Source organism: Camelus ferus, chromosome 18 (assembly GCF_009834535.1).
Source record: "Camelus ferus isolate YT-003-E chromosome 18, BCGSAC_Cfer_1.0, whole genome shotgun sequence".
Classification (NCBI taxonomy): domain Eukaryota; kingdom Metazoa; phylum Chordata; class Mammalia; order Artiodactyla; family Camelidae; genus Camelus; species Camelus ferus.
The window spans coordinates 16,204,544-16,227,952 of record NC_045713.1 but is presented as its reverse complement, the minus strand read 5'-3'; the positions used below and the strand labels follow the sequence as shown (position 1 = coordinate 16,227,952).

The 23,409-nt window shown below is 42.0% G+C and overlaps 1 protein-coding gene across 1 annotated transcript; it reads left to right on the top strand.

Moving 5' to 3' along the window:
• On the top strand, positions 1-23,409 carry MTO1 (mitochondrial tRNA translation optimization 1). Its single transcript, XM_032460319.1, has 12 exons — positions 1-323; positions 7,800-7,999; positions 8,081-8,198; positions 12,060-12,349; positions 14,228-14,340; positions 14,423-14,613; positions 14,843-14,973; positions 15,582-15,786; positions 16,017-16,188; positions 17,547-17,665; positions 20,004-20,164; positions 21,706-23,409. Exons 1-12 carry the CDS (start codon positions 107-109, stop codon positions 21,865-21,867), a joined length of 2,079 nt encoding a protein of 692 aa, XP_032316210.1. The 5' UTR covers positions 1-106; the 3' UTR covers positions 21,868-23,409.

Below are 23,409 nucleotides of genomic sequence, written 5' to 3'. Positions count from 1 at the left end.
CGCCGTGACGTCAGAGCAAGATGGCTGCGCCCTGACGACTTTCGTCCCCTAACTTGTCGCCTCGCTCGCATCAGGTTCAGAGTTAGGCTGACTCGTTTCTCCGACCATGTTCTCCCTCCAAGGCTGCGGTCGCCGGGTCGCGGCTTCCCTCAGCAAACAGCACCTTCCGTCCGCCCGGTTCAGCGGTGACCGCGCGGCGCCCGGGACTCCGCACTTCGACGTGGTGGTCATCGGCGGAGGACACGCTGGGACCGAGGCCGCCGCCGCCGCCGCCCGGTGCGGCTCGCGGACACTGCTGCTCACGCACCGCGTGGACACGATCGGTGAGCAGCGCGGCGTGGGGCTTGGCGTGGGGCTTGGCGTGGGACGCAAGCTGCCAGCATCCTCCCCCTCCCAGCGCCTGATGTGGGCATCCTCTCTACTACCTTAGAGGTGGTGAGAATCCTACCCCTGTGGTCTTAGCCTGAGTCGTGTTTGCAGGTCAGGCGGGCCCGGGCCAGAACTCCGGAGTAGGCTGCTCTGTGGACCCCGGATTGTGGTGCTGCTGACAGAAGTTAGTGGGGGGAGGGGGAGGGAGATCCCTTCGGAAAGGGGCAAATTGTGAGAATGCTAGCAGATACCTTATTTCATTGTGGCCATTTGCTCTTTACTAGCTTATTGCTTTGCTGGAGTGAATTAGCATTACTAGTAACCGTTTATTAAATGACCGTTGTGTTTTTCTCGAGGTTTCGGGAAGCCCTTTTGAAGAATGATGCTACTTTTTATTGCATTCTGTATTTCTACTGGATGTTTATTCCCCATTTTTGTGCTTAGGACCCGACAGCTTTTTTTGCACTTAATAGGCAGCGATTGAACGGCCATACTTTAAAGCAAGACCGCTATCATGATAGATGCTACCTTGTAAATGATGCACGTCTGTGGCTTTCCTCCTGCATTTTGCTTAAGAATGAACAGTAATTGAAATGTTAACTGTGCTTTGTGAAAATTGTTAATAAATCACATACTTATGTACTGAAATACTTTTTTAAAATAACCATTCATCTCATAACGGTGGAGAAATATAACCTGTTAACAGAAATTCTTTTGGAGAGAGACTATAGGATTACCCAAAAAGTTATACTTCGCTTATTATGCATTTTTAAAACCGTAAAGACTGGGTGCTACCCTTCAATAATAATAACTTTAAAAATCTAATGAGCAAAAAAGCACTATTGAACAAGATGGTTATTAAATAGTGTAAGTAATGTAGTTCTGTCAGAGATGAAGGAAGTCTCATCGAAACACGCATTCGTATTCTTATACCAACACACTGTGACTTAAGTTTTCTCTTTAAGTAAATAGATGTCAGAGATATTTTAATAATCCTTATGGATGACTTTAGTAAATGACAATTCTATCTTAAAAATCAAAGTCTCATTTTTAAGGTAATTTGATGGAGTGGAGTATCAAGTATTTCTGTGTGGCGTCAGAAAGATTAGCTTTGGCTTAAAAGGTTGGACTTCCCATAAGACTACAGAATGCAGGGATTGTCCTGCTGTGATTCAGTCTTACCATCTGCCAGTAATGAAGTCAGAGGCAGAAAGAGAAATTTTATACTAACCTAAAGAATAATGCTTTTTGGCAAACTATTTTTTGCCTTTCATGACAAAAGTGAAAAGCCTTCTGAGCCTGTTTATTGTGTTGTATCACATATGCACTTAGTGGAGAATGTTGCCTATTAAAGAAATTGTTAGATATTCTGAATTTTAATCCAGGTTCACTGCGTACTAGCTAAGTGATGTTGGACGTGGAACAGTGTATCTAAGCCTCAGTTTCTTTTCTGTGAAATAGAAATTATAATACCAACTTCATCCAGTTGCTGTATGTTTAAGTAAAAAAATACATGCAAATTGTTTGGAACGGTGCCTGGCCCATTTTAAGTGGTCAGATGTTAAGTCTTGCTTTATTATAAGCTTTTCTACATAGCTGACTAAGTAGAGTGAAAAATGGACTTAGTTGTACATTTTTACTACCATTACCCACCCCAAGTACTAGTACCACACTTGGGATGTTAGTAGCCCCTGTTTAAGACCAGAGGTAACCAATAGACTTTCTTATTCCAGTTATAAATGATTTGGGGTGAATGGTAGCTTTGTGCAGTTCTATGTTGAGAAGGATTTTGAGAGTTAAGCCAAAGAGAGTGGCATGCTCAACTTTTATGCCTCTATGGGGAGGGGCTCAGCACTGATACATATATTTCTTTCAGCAATTTAAAAAAACAAGGATTTCCCTTGTTATTTCTTTTTTTTAAATATTGTTTTTCATTGAAGTGTAGTTGATTTTCAGTGTTAGTTTCAGGTGTACAATGAAGCAATTCAGTTATATACATACATACTTTTTTTTTCAGATTCTTTTCCATTATATGTTATTACAAGACATTGAATATAGTTCCCTGTGCTAAACAGTGGGTCCTTGTTGTTTATCGATTTTACATATAGTTATGTGTATCTATTAATGCCAAACTCATAATTTATCCCTCCCCTGCTCTTTTCCCCTTGGTAACAATAGTTTGTTTTCTATGTCCATGAGACTATTTTTGGTTTGTAATAAGATTTGTATCAATTTTTTTTAGATTTCACATGTAAGTGATATCATATGATATTTATCTTCCTCTGTCTGATTCACTTCACTTAATATAATTTCTAGGTCCATCCATGTTGCTAAGAATGGCATAATTTTGTTCTTTTTTATGGCTGAGTAGTATTCCATTGTATAGATATATCACATTTTTATCCAGTCCTCTGTTGATGGACATTTAGGTTGTTTCCATGTCTTGGCTATTGTAAATAGTGCTGCTATGAACACTGGAGTGCCTGTGTCTTTTCGAATTATAGTTTTCTCCCAATATATGATATGTCCAGGAGTGGGATTACTGGATCATATGGTAAGTCTATTTTTAGTTTTTTAAGGAACCTCCATACTGTTTTCCATAGTGGCTACACCAATTTACATTCCCACTAACAATGTAAAAGGATTTCTTTTTCTCCATACCCTCTCCAGCATTTATTATTTGTAGACTTTAATGATGGACATTCTGATTGATGTGAAGTGATAACTTGTAGTTTTGATTTGCATTTCTCTAATAATTAGCAATATTGAGCATCTTTTCATGTGCCTGTTAGCCATCTGGATATCTTCTTTGGAGAAATGTCTGTTTAAGTTTTTGCCCATTTTTGATTGGGTTGTTTGTTTTTTGATATTAAGCTGTATGAGCTGTTTGTATATTTTGGGAATTAGTCCCTTGTCAGTTTCATTATTTGCAATTTTTTTCCCCATTCTGTGGGTTGTCTTTTCATTTTGTTAATGGTTTCCTTTGCTGTACAAAAGCTTTAAAGATTAATCAAGTTACATTTGCTTATTTTTGCTTCTATTTCCATTACTTAGGAGCTGGTTCAAAAAAATATATTGCTGCAGTTTGTATTAGAGTGTTCTGTCTACGTTTTCATCTAGAAGTTTTATAGCATCTGGTCTTACATTTAGGTCTTTAGCTCATTTTGAGTTTATTTTTGTATATGCTGTTACAGAATGTTCTGATTTCATTCTTTTATATGCAGCTGTCCCATCACCACTTGTTGAAGAGACTATCTCTTCTCCATTGTATATTCTTGCCTCCTTTGTCTTAGATTAATTGACCATAAGTGCATAGGTTTATTGCTGGACTTTCTGTCCTGTTCCATTGATCTATGTGTCTGTTTTTGTACCAGTACCACACTGTTTTGATTACTGTAGCTTTGTAGTATACCCTGCAGTCAAGGAGCATGATTCCTCCAGCTCTGTTCTTCTTTCTCAAGATTGTTTTGGCCATTCGAGGTCTTCTGTGTTTCCATACAAATTTAACTATGTTTTTGTTCCAGTTCTGTGAGAAATGCCATTGGTAATTTGATAGGGATTGCATTGAATCTGTAGATTGCCTTGGTTAGTATGGCCATTTTAACAATATTAATTCTTCCAATTCAAGAACATGGTATATCTTTCCATCTGTTTGTGTTCTTTCATCAGTGTCTTATAGTTTTCAGAGTACAGGTACTTTGCCTCCTTAGGTAGGTTTATTCCTAGGTATTTTATTCTTTTTGATGCGGTGGTAAATGGGATTGTTTCCTTAATCTCTCTTTCTGATAGAGGTGTTAGTGTATAAAAATGCAACAGATTTCTGTGTGTTAATTTTGTATCCTGCAACTTTATTGAATTCATTGATGAGCTCTAGTAGATTTGTGGTGGTGTCTTTAAGGACTTCCTATGTGTAGTATCATGTCATCTGCAAACAGAGGACAGTTTCACTTTTTTGTTGTTGTTAAGTTTTACTTCTTTTACACGTGGATTCCTTTTATTTCTTCTGTGATTGCTGTGCCTAGGACTTTTAAAACTGTTGAATAAAAGTGACAAGAGTGGACATCCTTGTAAGACAAGGATTTCTTTGCATTTGATTCTCAAAAATGTGAATTTTATAAATAGGCATATTATACACAGTAATTCAATAAAGTGCCTAGAAGTTATTTAGTTTAGAGATGTAAGGAATTGGTAGAATTTCAGTAATTTATTCTTAGTTTGAGCTTTTTTCCCTCCTATATATGAGAAGACTCATTTCTCAGGATGAAAGTTTGAGATCTCAGAAATTAGTGAGATTCAGAGATTTTTTAAAAGATTAATTGATACATAGTGAATTAAAAGCTAAGTCATTTTGTTTTTTTCATTTTGGGATTTTTTTTTTCACAGTAGGAAATGCTTTTATTCCTTAGAAGCAGTTGTTTTAAGAAAAAGGAATCAAAACTGCACTTGTTGGTAACCACACTGGCCATTTTTAGAATAGTATGTGCTACTAAGAAAAAGCAATTTCTTTCTTTCCTTTTTTTTTTTTTTCCTTTTGAGCTGCTCCTCGCTGGATGATCCGCATCTATTCTATAATGATGTGAACAAGACATGTGATGAGCATGTTTAGTGAAAAGCTAAGTCATTTTGATGAGTAACAGTATCTAAAACAGGGATCACAACTTCATTTGCTCCAAGAGCCAGACACATAAATTTAAATGTGTGAAGCTATGTGGGTATAAACAACATGGAGTAATGGCAGCAGTGGTGAGCTGGAAAATACATCCCCATTCATTGTTTTGTTTATTTGTTTGTTTTTAACAAAAGCCTTGTGTATATCAAACAAAATACTACAGGCAACCAACCCCCACTGGGTTATGACCTCTATCTTAAAAGTACCTGTGATGTGTCCTCTCTAAAATGGGAAGAGGATTACTTTAGAGTGGTACAGAGTTTGAGATTTACATATGTTAGTCACTATATATAAAAATACATTTAAAAAAAATTTCTTCTGTATAGCACAGGGAACTATGTTCAATATCTTGTAATAACCTTTAATGGAAAAATATGAAAATGAATATATGTATGTATATGCATTACTGGGACATTGTGCTGTACACCAGAAATTGACACATTGTAATTGACTCTACTCCAAAAATAAAAAAAGAGTGGTACAGAGTAACAGAAAAAATCATACTTGGTGATGTCATTCCGCACTTGGTGATGTCATTCCGCACTCCTAGTTTATGTTTTGGTTATTTATTCATTAGCAAGCAATTTCCAGTGGGAGGCTATATAGCTCAGTGGTGGAGCACATGCCTAGCATGCACGAGGTCCTGGGTTCAATCCCCAGTACCTCCATTAAAATAAATAAACCTAATTACCTTCCCCGCAAAACAAGTCAAACAAGCAATTTAAATGTTTGAGGTGTAATTGAATTATTATGTGTTTCTGTATGATTTTTTCTCTACACAAAATAGTCCTTGTCTGCAGTTTGACGGTTAATATGATACCTGGGAGAGAGCGAAGTGAGTAGAGCTATGAAAGACCTAAGATTGGAGCTGGATGATTGGAGATTCATTATACTCTCCTCTCTACTTCTTATTCTTTAATAAAATAGTTTAACATTTGTATATGAAATACTATATTGAATTAGAAACTCAGGAGTGCAAATTGGTTGCTTTCATATAAACCCAATGATAGGATAAGTATTCACTATTAATGCTTATTGATTTTATAGAAAGTGTAGGGAGCACTTTCCTAAGATGCATGTAAGATACTTAGTAATATTTTACACATTTAAGAAAATAGTCTAGAAGAATCTTTTTCAATGTTGCTGGTGATGAAAAATTATTTATGATGAAAAATAGATGTACAAAAACCAATTCAAGAAAATCATGTGATGTTTAAAAGGTAAAGATGAGAAGCAAAGAATATTTTACCCTGAAGTAGGAAATATAAATCAAAATAATTATTAGTGAATGTTGTTTATTGCTTACTTCATGCCAGACCCTGTGCTGATTGCTTTCTGTACGCTGTCTCATTCTGCAGGGAACAACTCCTTATTCAATTAGTTTAAACAAAGAGGAGAATTTATTTTCTAACAAGAAGTCCTACAGGTAGATCAGCTCTAAGCCTGGTTAATTCAGCAGCCTTCCTTCCATATCTTCAGCGTGCCACTCTTGGGTTGTTTTCAGGTTAGCTGTCTTATGACTGCAAAATGGCTGCAGTCGATCCAGGTGTTGCATCCAGGTTTGACAACTTTCAGCAGAAGAAAGTTGTATCTCTTTAAAGAAATAAAAAGTTTCCTAGAGACCGCCCCCCACAGCTCACCCCTCGTGACTTATTTCCTACCCTTAAACCAGACCCATTGGCAAGTAGGAACATGATTACCATGATTACTTTTAGATCAATACTTACCTCTAAACTGAGTTTAGGTTACACTCCCCAAACACAGAGCCTCACAGGAGGGGGGAGGGTACAGCTTAGTGGTAGAGCACATGCTTTGCATGCATAAGGTCCTGGGTTCAATCCCCAGTACCTCCTCTATGATAATGATGATGATAATAATAATAGTAATAATAAACCTAATTACCTTCCCCCTGGAAAAAAATAATTTTTTTAAAAAGCCTCACAGGAGAAAATGTTTACCTGAATAAACAGTGATTCTGTATCAAAGGAGGAGGAGACATAATCCACCACAGCTGTCAGTCCTGTTTTTCCAGTAGGGCCATGAAGGTACAGAATATTAGATAATTTGCCAAAATCACATGGAGCTTGCAAGTGGTGGATCAGATCTCGTTCACTCACTCCTAACCCAGGCTCCTAATCACAGCACTGTTCAGCCATCCCTCTGGAGAACATGGAAACTGTGGGGCTCAGTGCTGACCCCAATGGACCCACAGATCGTTGACATAGCTTTCCCACCCCTCCAGTGCCCGCAGAAACCTTTGAGGTTAACCACTCGAGTTTAGATGTCCAAGTAAGACTAGGGGAATTTAAAGAGAAGGTATAAAGTGTGGTTCTACTTTCAGAACGCTTATCATTTAATTATTTCTGCAAAGTAAGCATAAAAAAATAGCAGATGGTATTTATGGAAGAGTTAATTGATTGTAACAGCGAACCAGTGCAAGGGGACTTCTTAAAAGTACACTTGTTTGGGAAGGTTTCATGAGGTGAGGATTTCAAAATCTCACTGAACAGGAAAAGAAAACCTACTGAAATAGTAAAAATATGCACAAGGGAAAGTTTCAAAAGAAACTACTTTGTCTTCCAGGATGCCCTGAATACCTCTTGCATCCCACTGGGACTTCGGCGTGTTGTTTTAGTGTTTGCTGCAAGTTTTTATTTTGTTGCATGAGAGGATGCTCGTCACCTGGATAGGCATCTCCCTGTCAGGACTCACTGTGTATGAGGTGCTCGTATATAGATTTTTTTATGTCTGTTCTCTCTAGGTCAGATGTCCTGTAACCCTTCCTTTGGCGGCATCGGAAAGGGGCATTTAATGAGAGAAGTTGATGCCTTGGATGGGCTGTGTGCTCGAATCTGTGACCAGTCTGGCGTGCATTACAAAGTATTAAACCGGCGTAAGGGCCCAGCCGTTTGGGGTCTGAGGGCTCAGATTGATAGGAAGCTCTATAAACAGAACATGCAGGTGAGAACAGGGCAAGGAAGCACAGGAGAGAGCTGCGGTGACCGTTTCTCTGTTCGGTTTCAGCTTGCGCTCTCTTGACAGAAGGAAATCCTAAACACGCCGCTGCTCGCCGTGCGGGAGGGAGCCGTGGAGGACCTCCTCCTAGCCAAGCCGGAGCCCCAGCGCCCGGGGAGCTTCCGCGTCAGGGGCGTCGTGCTGGGTGAGTGCGCCCCCCGGTGGTGGTAACGGTGTCTGACTCCGGGGGAGCGCGGCGTCGAGCAGAGGAGGGGGGCGCTCTGTTCATCCCAGGAAATCACTGTGTTTTCTCTTCATGGATGGGGGAAACTATGAAAAAAGCACATTTCTTTCATTTCATGTGTTAGTGTGGGACTTCATAGCCTGCGTGAGTGTGTCTTCTCCTCCTGGTATTTCTTTTTTTGTTTTTTGTTTGTTTTTATTATTATTATTATTCTCCTCCTGGTATTTCTGTTGTCATTTGTCTTTTTCTTAGTTCTGACTTTAAATATTTTGAATTTATATTTTATAAGGTAATTGTATACATTTATTTATTTTATTTTTTTGAGGGGGAGTAATTAGGCTTTTATTTATTTATTTTTAATGGAGGTACTGGGGATCAAACCCAGGACCTTGTGCGCGCTAAGCGTGCACTCTACCACTGAGCTATATCCTCCCCCATGTACGTTTTTGTGAGTCGTGTATTTTTAATCAAAATAACACATGCACGTCCGTTTTACAAAAATCACATAGCATTTAAGTGTGTGGGGGAAAACAATTTCTGTCTGTCATGTCCCGCTGCAGACTTCACCGCGTCAGCTGTCTGAGTTGTCGCTCCTGAGATGCGCTTACACGTCTCTAAATGCTGGGCTCATATTTCACTCCCTAAATTGCCAGTCATAGACTTCATTAACCTTTTTTATGGTAGCTCTCTTTAACGTCCCACTTTCCTTCCCTCCATCCGTCAAATAAATTTGGTTGATAGTATTTACATTATTATGATTATTTAAATACTGTTCACTGCAGATCTGAATAGTACGTTTCATTTGTTCATTTGACCTGTGTACCAACCTTTTTCATTAGAAAACTTCCGACTCTTCCATCAGAGGAGCTGTCACTTCCTCACTGTTCAGTTTGCCGGCCCCGGTCTTCCCTTTGATGCTTTCCTCCAGAGGCGTCAGCCTCCGTGGCCCCCACGCCCTGCCTGCGACACTCAGACCCTTGCTCTCTGGGCCTGTGCACAGATGTCGTTTGAGATGTCCTTTCCCTGCTTTGCTGTGTGACATCGTCCCTGATTGTCTGGCTGCCTCCTCCTCCCTGCCTCAGTTTGCTGGGCCACATCCCCCAGTAGCTTCCAGAGCAAAAGTATGCGGGAAGCAGGGTTTTTGAGTCCTTGCACATCTAGAAATATATTCTCTCCTTAGACACGACTCTTCATCTGGCTGAGAATAGAATTCTAGTTTAAATCTTCTTTCCTGAGAACTGTGACAGTCTTGCTCTTGTATCTTCTAGCTTGCAGCTTTGCTATTGAGAAACTAAACAGAGTGATTTAAATTATTTTGTATGTGACTTTTTTTTTTTTCCAGAAAGCCTCTAGGCTTTTGTATTTGCCTGTGGTGTTCTGAAATGTTTAAATGATGCCCCTTAGTCGTCTTCGTTCATTGTGGGAGACTCGATGTTCCCCTTTTAACCCAGAAACCTGTCCTTGATTTCTGGGTGTGTTTTTCAGTTGTTTCTCCCATGTTCCCTTTCTGAAACTCCTGTCCCTTCCTGGATTGGTCTTTCAGGTTTCTTCTATTTTTCTTTCTTGTCATTTTGCCATACTTTCAGGAGATTTCCTTAACTTTTTTTGTCCAAATCCTTTTTTAAAGTTTATGGTGTTTTTCTTTTATAAACAGCGTCTTTTTTTTTTTTTTGATATTTGTCTTGACATCTTGTTTTTGGTTTCTGAATTTAATATCTTCTCAAGTCTATTTAAGGACTTAAATGGTTGATTCTTGAAGTTTCCTTCTGACCTGTGTGTTGTTTTCTCCAGATTTCTTCATCCTGTTTGCCTATTTGCAATGCGTGTTTCCAGGTCTCTTTCCTCGAGTGTCTAGGAAACGTTGGTGTCTGTTCCAACTTTTAAATGAGGTGCTAAAACACTGATTGGAAGATTCGTGTGTGCACAGTTAATTTTATCGCTTGGCCGACACTATCTGGTGATGAGGGGTTGGACTGGCCTTTTTGTTGGGGAACTCCCAAACATCGATGTGTGTTAGTCCTCAGGAGCAGAATCTGCCCTGGCCAGGGGCCTGCTGGCCGCTTGCTGGTGCTCTGGGAACAGCACTACAGGCGGGGTGGTACTGGGGGGCACGGTGGGGGGGGGTCTCATCATTTAAAATACAAATCCTGACCCCTTTGCCCTGTTGTAAAATTAATTTTTATCATGGACTAATTAATTTGCATGGGGGTACATATTCACGGGGAACAGTTTAAGGGGAGAAAGCAGGCAGAGGGAAGGGTGGTCTCTCCCGTCTGTGCCCCCGGCAGCCAGTTTCTCCCTCAGAAGCATCACTGGTCTCGGCCTGTGCGTTCACTGTGTCTTCAGGTGCACCTGTGTGTATTTATATATAATCTTCCCTCATAACAGTAGCATTTTTTTTCCAACCTCTTGGTCTGTGTTAGCTTTGCTTGGGAGAGTTATGTTTCTTTCTTAAAAGTTTGTGTTTTTGTTCTGTGATTGCCTTAATAACTGAATGATTTTATATTATATATTTAATCTTCTCTTTCTTCTGTCAGTTTTTACACTCTGATTACTGACTTCCCTCTGTGAACGGTTACTAGTTTTATTTTCATTTCCTTTTCTCTCCTCTGCCTCTTTTCCACTCCAGGTTTAATGATTATATTATTTTTATTAGCATAGACTTTTTAACCTTTAAATTATTTATACATCTGTTACTTAATTTACTATCTTCAAATGCCATTTTTGGACCCTGTTTATATTTTATGGGGTCAAAACAACACAGTTTTTATTACAGCAAAATATGCATAATATAAAATTTGCCATTTTAGCCATTTTTAAGTGTGGAATTCAGTACCATTTAAGTGTTGGGCAGCTGTCACCGCTCTCCATTCCTAGAACAGAAGTTCTGTACCTGTTAAACAGTAACTCCTTGTCACCCAAAGACCTAACCTACATCTTCCCGTGAGACGGATCTGTCTGCAGACAAACCATCACATGCTGATTTCAGCTCTTTCTCCCGTTGTCAGCCCCGCCTTCAGGCCTGTGTTTCTCATGTCCGTTTCCATCCCCCAGTTCCTGAGCCCTTAAAGGCCAGTTAGTTGCCTGTCCTCATGGTCTCTCCGGGTTCGTCAGTTCCGGGCTCCTTCCTCTGCACATCAGGTCTCACTCTTCCCACCTCCTTCTGTCTTCCCAGAGTATATGAAATTTCTCATCTTTTGACAAGTTCTTTCCCATTACATGTCCTTGTGGTTTCATATCTTTTTTGCCCCTTTATTTCATTTTCTTGGAGTTTCAGGGGGGAGAAGAAATCATCTGAGGTAGTCTGCCGTATTTCACCAGAAGTCTAGAATTAATGTTCCTGATCCACAGAAACTGTGATAATAAATGTTTATTTTAAGCTGGTAAGTGATGGAGCAACTTATCATAAAGCAACAGATAACTAATATACCTGTATTCACAGAATAGACCTTATTGGCCTTTTCACGATCACCTGTACAAACCTGAATTATTCTAGTGGAAAGATTAATAGTTTGCACAATCTGCTGTATACATAGAAATTAAGAAACACTACTTGAAGACAAAATAAAATTAATTAATTAAAAAAATTAACTGAGACTAACTCTTCAGGAACATGTAAATTGGTCATAACACATTATGCTCTCCCCGCAGTGTTCTTGGATTCTTTAGATTGATAACATACAGCTTTCTTAGTGATTTTAAATCTTTTTCAAGTTTCTAAAGACAACTGGTTTTCTGTAGTTCTGTTACAAAGTGCTCACATTCCAGTTTGCTCCGTGATAATGCTAGAACATGAGTTTCGCCCTCTTTCCTGTCCTGCAGTGGATGGAAGCACGGTGTATGCGGAGAGTGTGGTTCTGACGACCGGCACGTTCCTGAGAGGCACGGTTGTCATTGGATTGGAGATGCATCCCGCAGGACGGTTAGGGGATCAGCCTTCTCTAGGGTTGGCTCAGACTCTGGAGAAGCTGGGGTTTGTGGTGGGAAGATTGAAGACTGGGACTCCGCCCCGGATCGCCAAAGAGTCCATTAATTTCAGCATTCTCAACAAGCAGACACCAGACAATCCATCCGTACCATTCAGCTTTATCAATGAGACAGTGTGGATTAAGGTGAGATATTTATGAGAACCTGGCTTTACGCAGAGGATACAGACCGACCATTTCCTTTTTTTCTTTTTTCAATTGGTGACAATTCACTTTCCATCACTATTACTTAGAGTGCAAAAGAGTGATCTTTAAAAGCATAGGCTGAGTTGGCTATTTAGGTCTTTCCCCCCAAATTGTCAAATTTCATTACTGTGATAACTTTGCCTATTTAAACTTTTTGAAATAATTTCAGACCTATAGAAAAGCTGTAAAACTATTAAATTGCTGTAAACCACTGAAATTCACCTATTGTTAATATTTTGCCCTCTCTCCCTGTAGACATATAGATACGTGTGTATATTTAATGTATAAAACAGTAGTATACACATTTATTTTTAGTCTTTTTTCTTTTCCTAAAACATTTTAGAGTAAATTGCAGAGATCGTGACCCTTTACCTACGAATACTTCATCTGCATCTCAACTGATCACAAGACACCCCCTTATGTAGCCTCAGTGCAGTGATGGGAGTCGGGGGATTTAACACTGACACAGTCCTGTTATCGAAGATAAAATCCATAGTGAGATTTTGCTGATTGTCCCAATATTTTTTTTTGTGCTGACCTTTTTTCCCCAATCTAGGATACTGCATCTGATTGTCATTTCTCTCTAATCTGGAACTGTCCCTCAGTCTTTCACAGTACTGACATTTTTGAGGATATAGGCTACTTTTGCCTATCCTTTGAATTTAAAAAAAAAATGTATATTGTGTGTTTAGAATTGAGGACTAATAATTGACGGTCCTAGTTTCTGGTGAGTGTTATCCTGATGAGTGGCTCCAAATATTCTGTTATTTTGAATAAATCACTTTTATATTACTTTGGTAAAATGTAAATCATGATGATACTTTCTTAGTGTGTATATTTTTAAACTTATTATACATTTTCAAGTTTACAGAAAGTAGGAAAAAAAACATTATAATGAATCTGTATGTGTCCATCACCCAGATTCAACAAATAACATTTTTTGACATTCTTGTTTCATCTTTTTCTCAACACTTTGTTCTTGCTGAGTTTTTTGGAGGCACTGGGGATTGAACCCAGGACCTCATGCGTGCCAACCATGTGCTCTGCCACTGAGCTCTACCCCTCACCCTGTTCTTGTGCTGAGTTTTGTTTTTTCCTTTTTTTCCCCCTTAACAGCAGCACTAGAGATTGAACTCAGGACCTCATGCAGGCCAAACACGCGCTGTACCACTGAGCTCTACTCAGACCCTGTTCTTGCTGAGTTTTAAAGCAACAATCCCAGATATCGCATCATTTTACTCATACTTTGGTCTGTGTCTTTAACAGATAAGAACTTTATAAAAACCAGCCACAGTACCGTTATCACAGCTAGAAAGATAATTTCTTAACATCATTTGATATTCAGTGCAAATTTTCCCTAGTTGTTTCTTACAGTTGTTTTAAAATGCTTATTTAAAAAATTTTTTTTACAGTTGTTTTATCTGAATCAAAAACCAAGAAAGGTCTACACGTTACATTGAATGATGTGTCTTATCACAGCCCCCCCCCCTTTTTTTTAATTTACATGTGGAAGAAAGTGAGTCATTTCTTCTGGAATTTCCCACGTTCTAGATTTGTCTGGTTTCATCCCTCTGGTGCCTTAAACATGTTCCTGCATCCTCTGTATTTCCTGTAAATTGGTAGATCTGGAGGCTTGCTTAAATTTAGGTTCATCTTTTGGGTGGTTTTTGTCAGGAGCACCATCATTATTAATATTTGGCATTTTGCATAGATTTCGTGTCTATAAAAGTGAGTGTGCATCATGGGTAGAATTTATTGGAATATGAGGCAGACTTATACAGAAGCAGAGCAGTGTGGTATCCAGTTCCTGTGTTTCAGCCGGAAGATCAGCTGCCATGTTACCTGACTCACACCGACCCTCGAGTGGATGAGATCGTCCTTGAGAACCTTCACCTTAACAGTCATATTAAGGAGACCACAAGAGGGCCCCGGTAAGGACAAGAACTGAGAACAGTGACTTCAACCCTCTGTTGTTTGTTTCATCCAAGTCTGAATTCCAATGTCCTGTTCTAGGTACTGTCCATCCATCGAATCAAAGGTTTTGCGTTTCCCAAACCGTCGCCATCAGATTTGGCTGGAGCCTGAAGGACTGGATTCTGACCTCATCTACCCCCAGGGGTTATCCATGACACTCCCAGCCGAGCTGCAGGAGAAAGTGATCATGTGCATCAGAGGCTTGGAGAAAGCGAAGGTGGTCCAGCCAGGTAGAGGGAGGCCCCGCTGCCCCACGGCCTGAGCTCAGCACCACTTGGCGGGCAGTGCGGGGACCCCAGCCACAGCCGTGCTCTCAGAGCCTCAGAGCAGAGCCCAGCACCTGTGCACTTAAACTAGGCTTCGCTTTTGAAGAGCCTTTAATGGTCATCTTGGCATCTCTGTCTGGAGGCAGATCCAGCGCCGTTTGTACTCACCCTGCACCATTTCTCCTCGGGCCAGGCTACGGCGTGCAGTATGACTATCTGGACCCCCGTCAGATCAGCCCTTCCCTTGAGACTCAGCTGGTGCAGCGGCTCTTCTTCGCTGGGCAGATCAATGGCACCACCGGCTACGAGGAGGCTGCCGCCCAGGTAAGAGCTGGTTCAGGTGGAACTGTGACCAGGAAAGGACTGTTTCACGCGTTCCTTCTCTTGGCAGCTGTTGGGACAGCTACATAGATCTTAGACACAGCTCATGACCGCGATGGAGCACTTGCTTCTGCTTCTGGGTAGGTGGAGGCAGTGCCGTATACAACACTGCGCTGTACTATCTTCTGAGCTCCTAGAGCTGATGGCATGTTTTGATTAGACTTATTATACTGCTTCTGAAGTGGGAAACAAATTTAGTTCTTTTAATGTAACTTTATTGAAAATTATTACTACTCCTTTTTAGGTGGGAAATATGTTATTTTTACTTGTAAATAGGAAAAGGCTAGCAGTCTTACAGGTAGACTTTTTTAAAAGATGACTCCCCTAGGGTAATCAGAAATGTTGGATACTTGTGAGAACAATGAATCAGCATCCTAGGGTGATACCCTGGCCCTACTCTGTTTCTGACTCGGGACCACATTTTCTCTGTTCTGTCCCTTCTGGGCAGGGCCTGCTCCCTCACTGCCCACGCTGTTTTTCCAGGTAGTGTCCGTGTGGGGTAGCTCTCTTCAGTTCATAATGGCCTTCTAATCATTTCAGTCCTCTTGTAGGGAGTGATAGCTGGAATCAATGCAAGTCTGCGGGTCAGGCGCAAGCCTCCGTTTGTCGTCAGCCGGACGGAAGGCTACATCGGAGTCTTGGTTGATGACCTCACCACGCTGGGCACCAGCGAGCCGTACCGCATGTTCACCAGCCGAGCCGAGTTCCGTCTGTCCCTGCGCCCCGACAATGCCGACAGCAGGCTCACGCTCCGAGGTGACTCCCGGCTGAGTCCTGCAACCAGACTTCCTTAACTCTTCGGGGTTTTTTAGGGTTTTTTCTGCGGGTTGGTGGTAATTAGGTTTATTTCTTTATTTTTAATGAGGATTGAACCTAGGACCTCATGCATGTTCAGCACATGCTCTACCGCTAAGCTATACCCTCCCCCCCAAGGCTTCCTCCTCTTTGAAACCGCCTTCATGACAGCCTTTCCATCCCCCTTCCAGGGTATGAGGAAGCTGGCTGTGTGTCCCAGCAACGCTTCGAAAGAGCTTCTCGGATGAAGGCTTCCTTGGAAGAAGGCATTTCTGTGCTAAAATCCATTCAGTTGTCAAGTTCTAAATGGAAAAACTTAATCCCAGAGGCTTCTATAAGTATTGATAAAGGTGTACCTCTCAGGTGAGCATTTTTAACATAGGCCTTTCTCACTTTTTACAGAAAAATGAAAGAATTTCAGCGAGACATTGCCTACACATTTTGAATTAATGCAGCTATTACTTTTGGCTTCTTTTCAGACTCCTTTAGATGTAACTTATCTCTTTATTCACTATTAAAAATATGTGTGATTCTAAATTATTATTTTTACTTTTTAATTAATTTCCTCTGTGGCTCCCACCGAGTTCTTCCGGCTTTCCTGAGATTTAGTGGGTAGAAACCAAGAAACTTAGTTACCTGCTTTCTCTTTTAGGCCTGGAGCAATTGCACTGGTCCTGTCTTGCCTGTGAGTTATAGCAGAGACACTCTGATTAGGCAGAGTGTTATAAATCCTTTGGACTTTCTTGAGAAGTCCCTAGCTACATTTTGGGTTCTTTTTGTCCTTGTTTTTATCATTCTGCTTATATGGATTCTGAGTCTAAAGGACATTAATACAGAGCTTTTTTTGCTTCAGAGATATGTTCCTAAGGACCTTATTATATAATTCATACTGCAAGGTAGCTCTTTTTTGGGTTAGTCATTAGAAGGTGTATTCCAGTATGTTCTGTAATTTCTGAAAGGGCAGCCCCGTCCCTCTTGGCGTTTAGGGTTATTTGGTTTCATTTCACCATAGCTTATCCGATGAGGCCTCTGAAGGCAGGTGACCTAATTCATGTCCTGGAGCAGAGCTGACCAGTGCCTTGTCGGGGGAGCGCTTCCAGCCAGTCCCGGGCTGGGTGAGCAGCCGCTGAGCCAGTGTCTGCAGAGGCCTGGGGAGACTCGAGACCTCCGAAGGGGCAGGGCTGTCTTCTGCTGACTTGATAATTAATTGGTGTACTTGGTTTTAGGTGGACATAGTTTTTTAAAGGGGGAAAGATCAAAGTAGATAAAGATAAAAGTAATACAGGCAGTAAATGTAGGGAGACCGTACAGATCGGTGAGGCCTTGTGGGACCCAGGCAGAGTGAGAGGGACACTGCAGAGTGCCTTGCAGTCGGAGCAAAAGGCAGGGGCTCTCCTTCCGCTGGTCCCAAGCGAGCGCGGGACGTGGGCTTAACACGACCGAGATGGGAATTCAGAGGCTGTTTGTCCTCACAAGCCAGGGCGAATGGATCACTGCACTGCCACCTTTCCCAACCGCTCATCCTTCCTGAGGAGGGGAGCGGGGGAAGGTCACAGGCTCTGCTTCTGGGTGTGCTGCTGCCTTCACCCGCTGGACTTGGAAAGAATTAGGAGTTTTGATACTACTTGTCCTGAGATTTGGTGCTATTTCCAAGGAACCTTGTTGTCAGTCTGCCTGATGCGCCTGGACCCCGTACTAACGAGAGGTTCGTGTGTCTGCAGCGCTCTCGACATCCTGAAGTATGAGGAAGTCCACATGGAGCTGCTGGCCGCAGTCGCCCCGGCACCTTTGCAGAAGTACGCAGAGTGCAGAGAGCTGGCTGAGAGGCTGAAAATAGAAGGTAGAGGGTGCCCTTCTGTTCCCCTTTCCGTCTGTGTGCGGCACGAGTGGGTTAGATAGGGCCGGCGCGGTCACGGTCTCGGGGGGTGGGGTCCCGGGGAACAGGGGCAGCATCCCGGAGCACGTGGCTTGTTAGGAATGTGGGATCTCAGGCCCCACCCCAGACCCACTGAGGGAGCACCTGCATTTCAACAAGACCCCCAGGTGCTCTGAGTGTGTGTTTCAAGTCTGGGAAAGTGCTACTGTAGAGCTCGTGCAGTACTGTTGAGCTCAATTTTCTTTTGATTTTTTTTTTTTTACATTTTCCCTATTTAATGTTCTAATAATGAGAAAAACACTACTGTCTTTGGCTTTGACAGTGGAATACTCTCCCACTAAGAAATACGTATTTAGTATCAGGCAAAGACACCCAGAGTCTCCCCTATATGTAATAACACACGCTGAGCTCTCACACTCGTGGTCAGTGTACTGGCCAGAAGGCCACCTATGACTTTTGTAGGTGTAGTTTTTTGGTTTTTTTCAAGTTTTTCTTTACAAAAAAATTTCAAACATTACTGAGAATATCAGCTTCTGCATTTTGATAGATTTTTTTTTTCCCCTTGGGTGGAAAATTGTGTGGAAAAAGAGGCAGGGACCAGAATAGATGGGGGAGAGCAGGAGAAGCAGGGGATGAAGGACTGTTGAACAGGAAAGGACCTGGAGCTCCTGGGGGACCAGCATTCCTTCTGGGGCTGGCATTTCCTTTCAGTCCCACAGACGTCTGTCACCTGCTGCGCTGTGGGCTGACCCAAGGGGATGACCTGTCATCCTCACAACTGACCAGATGCTGGTAGTTCACTCATGTAGGAGACGTAATGTTAAACCTTTTATTTCAACATGTGATCTTTCTATTAAGTAAAGTTTACTTTATTGAATGTTTAGGCTGTTAGCATCTGGGGAAAGATGGTTAACTTCTCTGTTTTAAAACTTGGTTTGCAGTTTTACTTTGTCCAGCAAATCATCCAGAATAATTATCTGTGACTTTCTCACGGGAAACCCTGATTCCAGCCATGGGGTAGCTATCGTGTTGCCACGCTCTTTAAAGACTCTGGCGTGTAGACTGCAAAGGCTCTAACTTACACCCATGCTTGAAAGAAGCTGGCCATGGTGAAATAGCACGCATCAGTGGGTTTCAGGTCACTGGACTAGTCTCTCGAGGGCAGACATCAACTTCAGGTTCTTCTCTGTGTTGTCTCTGTTTTGCTGTGTGCATATTTAGAAGATTAAATGTACCTTTAACATACACATCACCACCTCATTTATGTTCTGGGAGCCATAAGGAGTCTATTCATGCATCATGGAGTTTCATTACAACTTCTTGTCCTAATTTGCTCAGTGTTGTATTAAGCTGTTACATGCATGATTTCGCTTGATACTTAGAAGCCTGTGAAGGACGAGTCTTAATTAGCATTATGTCTTAATTGTCCAGAAAAGTGATAGGTTGCCCAAGGTCACACAACTGAGTGGCCGAACTGGGACTGGAGCCTCGCACGTCTGACTGCAAGGCCTTTGTTGCCCTAAAGACCATCGTAGGTCATCGGCTCAGCTGATGGAATGCAGCATCAGTTGTTTTGATTTGACTTGACTTGTAGACAAAGCGGCTGAGGCCAGAGGGTCATGATGTAGCAGAGGGTGATCCCCTGGTGCAGCGAGGCTCAGGGCTGGGATTTCCCGGCTGCCAGTCCACTGATGGAAGCTAAAGCAGCCAGGACTCCTGGGGAAACTTGGTTCTTAAACACGACAGTGACCACCTCAGTTTAGTTCTTAAAACGGGTTTTGAGCTTATTTTTTCTAAGAACAGAAAGAGTTAATTACAAAATAATTGCTGAATTATCTTTCTAACTTCACTTCGAAATAAAACCTTAGTTATTTATCTTATCATCTAAGAAGGTTTACTTTTTAAAACTATAGTTTGATCTGAACATAAGGCAGAAAACCATTTTCTTAGATATATCTTTAGGACTTAAAACTCAGACCCACAGCCCACTGAGGGAAATGTTCACCAAAATTTGCACAGAGGAGGAAAGCAATTTCTTTTTTTACTTTCAATTTTCCAGATTTTTGAAATGAAAAGGCCAGGCAGTAAACTGCCAGGCAGAACGCTGTAGTTAACAAGCAGGACCCTCCCTCTCTTTATTTTAGCCTCAGGGGCCTTATCTGCGACAGGGACAGCTGCCCCCGTCTCGGGGTGCTGAGCTGAGTGTTGCACGAGAGCCTGTGTGCAGAGGCTCTGTAAGTCACAGACAGCTGCAGAAAGCAAGCAGTTCGTATAACCCGAATATGCTGCTTTTGTTCATCAGCCACCTATGAATCAGCACTGCTCCATCAGCAACAAGAAATAAAGGAAGTCCAGCGAGACGAGGCTCTGGAGCTGCCTGAGGACCTGGACTACCTGCGTCTCAAGGACGTGTCGCTGTCCTGCGAAGTCCGGGAGAAGCTGCACCTTAGCCGCCCTCGCACGGTGAGAAGCCAGCCGCACGGGGCTAGGGCTTTCGTTTTTAAAACCCGGGTTTACAGTGGCCGCATAACTCATGTTGTATTTCCTCATAAAAGCTTAACCTCTCGTGTCCACGTTCTTTTTCTCTGACAGATGTCGGTATGTTTTTATGAGAGGTGGAGAAGCTTAGGCTAAGAGAAGTAACTGGGAGTCAGGAATTGGGTTAGTTATAATGATTCTCTGGTCCAAACCGTGTGCTGAACCATCCGTGCAAACTCGTTTATGTGCACAACCGAAAGGAAATGACTTTAAGTTAAAATGGAACATGTGTCAGTGGTTTTCAGATGCTCGCAGGCCCCTACCTGGGGTTCTGTAGTGTTGCCTTGGGAGCTGCCAGGAGGAAGAGGCGGCCAGAGAGCCCCCACCCCTGCTCTGGCCTGTGAGCGCCCAGCTGCAAATGTCTGTTAAAAACTCTATAGTATATATAGTCTTGGACTTGTACTGACAAATATTTGAAGACTGGTAGGCTGTATTTATTGATTCTGAGATACATTTTTACATCTCTGAGTTATCTTAAAAATTGATGGTGTGTCACAGTTTAATGGGCAGTGGATTTTGTTTTGGGGGCTTTTGGTTTTAGTTTGGATTTTTTTTTTTCTTCTTTTTTTTTTTTTTTTTTTTTTTGGTCGTTGTTTATTAAGGGGTATTTACCAAAAATTTAATCTGCAGAATTTTTTTTTAAAGGGAGGAGTGATTTCATCAATTCTTAGTAACAGTCGCCATGGGAAGCAGGCAGAGAAGCCCTTGGTTTTGTGGCTGTGCATCCCTGTTCATTCTGGGTTGTGTTTTTGTGGACAGTCACGGGCTGCACTGCCCAGTGTGAGAGGCATTAGCCAAATATGACCGTTTGCAGTAAATAAAACCTGAGGTAGCTCTTCACTCATACTGGCCACATTTCAGGTGCTCCGTAGCCACAGGAGGCTCCTGGCTCCCACAGTGAACGGTACATTGTTACAGTGAGGATGTTGCAGAAAGTTCCCTTCATCTCAGAAAGTTCAGCTGGACAGCACTGGGCATTGGAGTTCACCTCGTATCCAAAATTCCAAAGTACAAAAAGCTCTGACAGACATTTGCTGCAGACTCATTTGGTGGCAAAACAGACCCGAACTGCTATGAGGCCGTTAGCCTTCCTACCACTTAGCGTGAATGTTCATGCATCTCACTGTAAAATATACCACAGAAATAGTAATTAAACTATAGGGCACTGCCCGGCACACTGCTAGTGATGTTATATCAGTCAAATGAAAAGAAAAAGTAGGTACTTGAATCTGCTAGTTACATGATCTTGGACAAGTCTTCTTAACGTCTCTGAGCCTGTTTGTAAAATGAAGATATTAACAACAACATTTCCTTTATCGACTTTTTGGAGTTATTTTGAAGATACATTAAGATCATAGTTCTGAAAATGTTCTGTACACTGTAACACAGAGATTGTTCTAAGGGGAAAGCTGGTCTGCTTGTATCCGACATAGCTCATGGGTGTTTCTCTCGTGGTTTATTCCCAGATTGGGGCTGCCAGTCGCATCCCTGGAGTGACACCCGCTGCCGTCACCAATCTCCTCAGATTTGTGAAGACCGCCCAGCGGAGACAGGCAGCCAAGCACAGGCTGCCCAACCCCGAGCAGCGTCTCTGTGCTGCAGACAGACTGGAAGAGAGGCAGTTGTAGCTTCCTGTTCACGGAAGACTTTTAATCAAGACAGGGATATAGACGGTCGATAAGAAGTGTTTATATTTAGCACTTGTTCAAATAACCTTATTGGGTTATTATGGGTCTGTCACTAATTTATGAAGAGAGAGATTACAATTGTGCTTTTTTGTGTATCTGAAAAAATAGTTACAAACTCTTCATTTGTACTCCTTCCCTCCCGCGCTCTAATGCCGCAGGCCCGCTGCTGTTCCCGTGCGCGGGGCCACCCGGCGGAGCGCGAGCCGAAACGGAGCGGGAAGGCGAGGCCGCCGCCCGTGGGGCCTCTGGTCGTGACGCGGCCAGCCTTGCCTGCCAGCTTGCTGTGAAGTACGTTCGCTTAGGGGCTTAGGGGCAGTTTCAAGTCCCTCACATTCTGAGGGCTAAAATTTTGAAACTATGCAAAACCGTCCAGAATCATTCAGCTAATTTCCAGGATGGGATGTAGCGGGGAGGGTGAGAGGTGACTTCTAAGGTTTCTGCATTTCTGCAGGAAATCCTCACCAGTAACTGTCTTTGAACATTAACGAAAACCCTGTAAAATGGAAAGATTGGAAATCTGTATAGTTTCCTGTCTTCCGCAGTGCAGAAACCTGTTTGGTAACCTAGTTAAGGGAGAGTAAGTGTGGTTATTTTATATCATACGGTATTTTCTTAGGAAACCGTCAGGACCAGTTTCTTAACACTGAAGACAAATCTGTAGTAATTGGTGACTCATGTTCCCGTTTTAATGTCGGAATGGACAGAAAAATGGACAGAATGGTGCTGGCTCCCCCTTCCTCTGCCATCCTGTGATGTATGCTCCCAAGGGTGAGGTGAGGAGACCAGCTGGGGCAAGAGGGCCCCACCTCTCCCCAGAAATGCCAGCTCAGGTCTCTCATTTCAGCCCAGAGAGAAGCTCCCCTGTCAGCCTCAACCTCAAGACAGGCAGGGACTGAAGACAGTCCCAGGGCTCAGAAGGGACTTTGGTTACAGATCTGTGTTAACTCTGATTATGGGTGTGAGAGAGCCAGACAGCCTTTTGTTTTAATCATATGTGGCCACTCGGATGTAGCTCAGTTTCCACGGATTTGTTTCATATGATTTTTGTCATTTTGTCTTTCCATAAAGCAGTCAAGACCAGCAGCAAATTAGAAGTATTTACAATGCTGGGTCACTTGGCAATGATGAATTCTTTTTGATACTTCATCTAGTAATTTCAAAAAGTGGTAACTTTTCTTTTTACTCTTAGGCAGAATTCTTACTTCAGGGGCATATCCAGTATAATTCTACACTGTATTTTTAAAAACAAGGTATTTTGTGCTACCTGTTTGGCACTAAGAGGGAAACCACTGTTTTTTAACTTTTTTTTTTTCCTGGCTAAATATAGGAGTAAAAGCAGTGAGTGGGAGCTTACTGAATGGGATGTAACAAAAACTTACCTTGAGGAAACAAAATTCCTAAATGCTTCAGAAGGTTCTTGACAGCTGTAATTTGGACATAGTGACACTACACATATAAAGAAATTAAAGGTTTACAATGCAA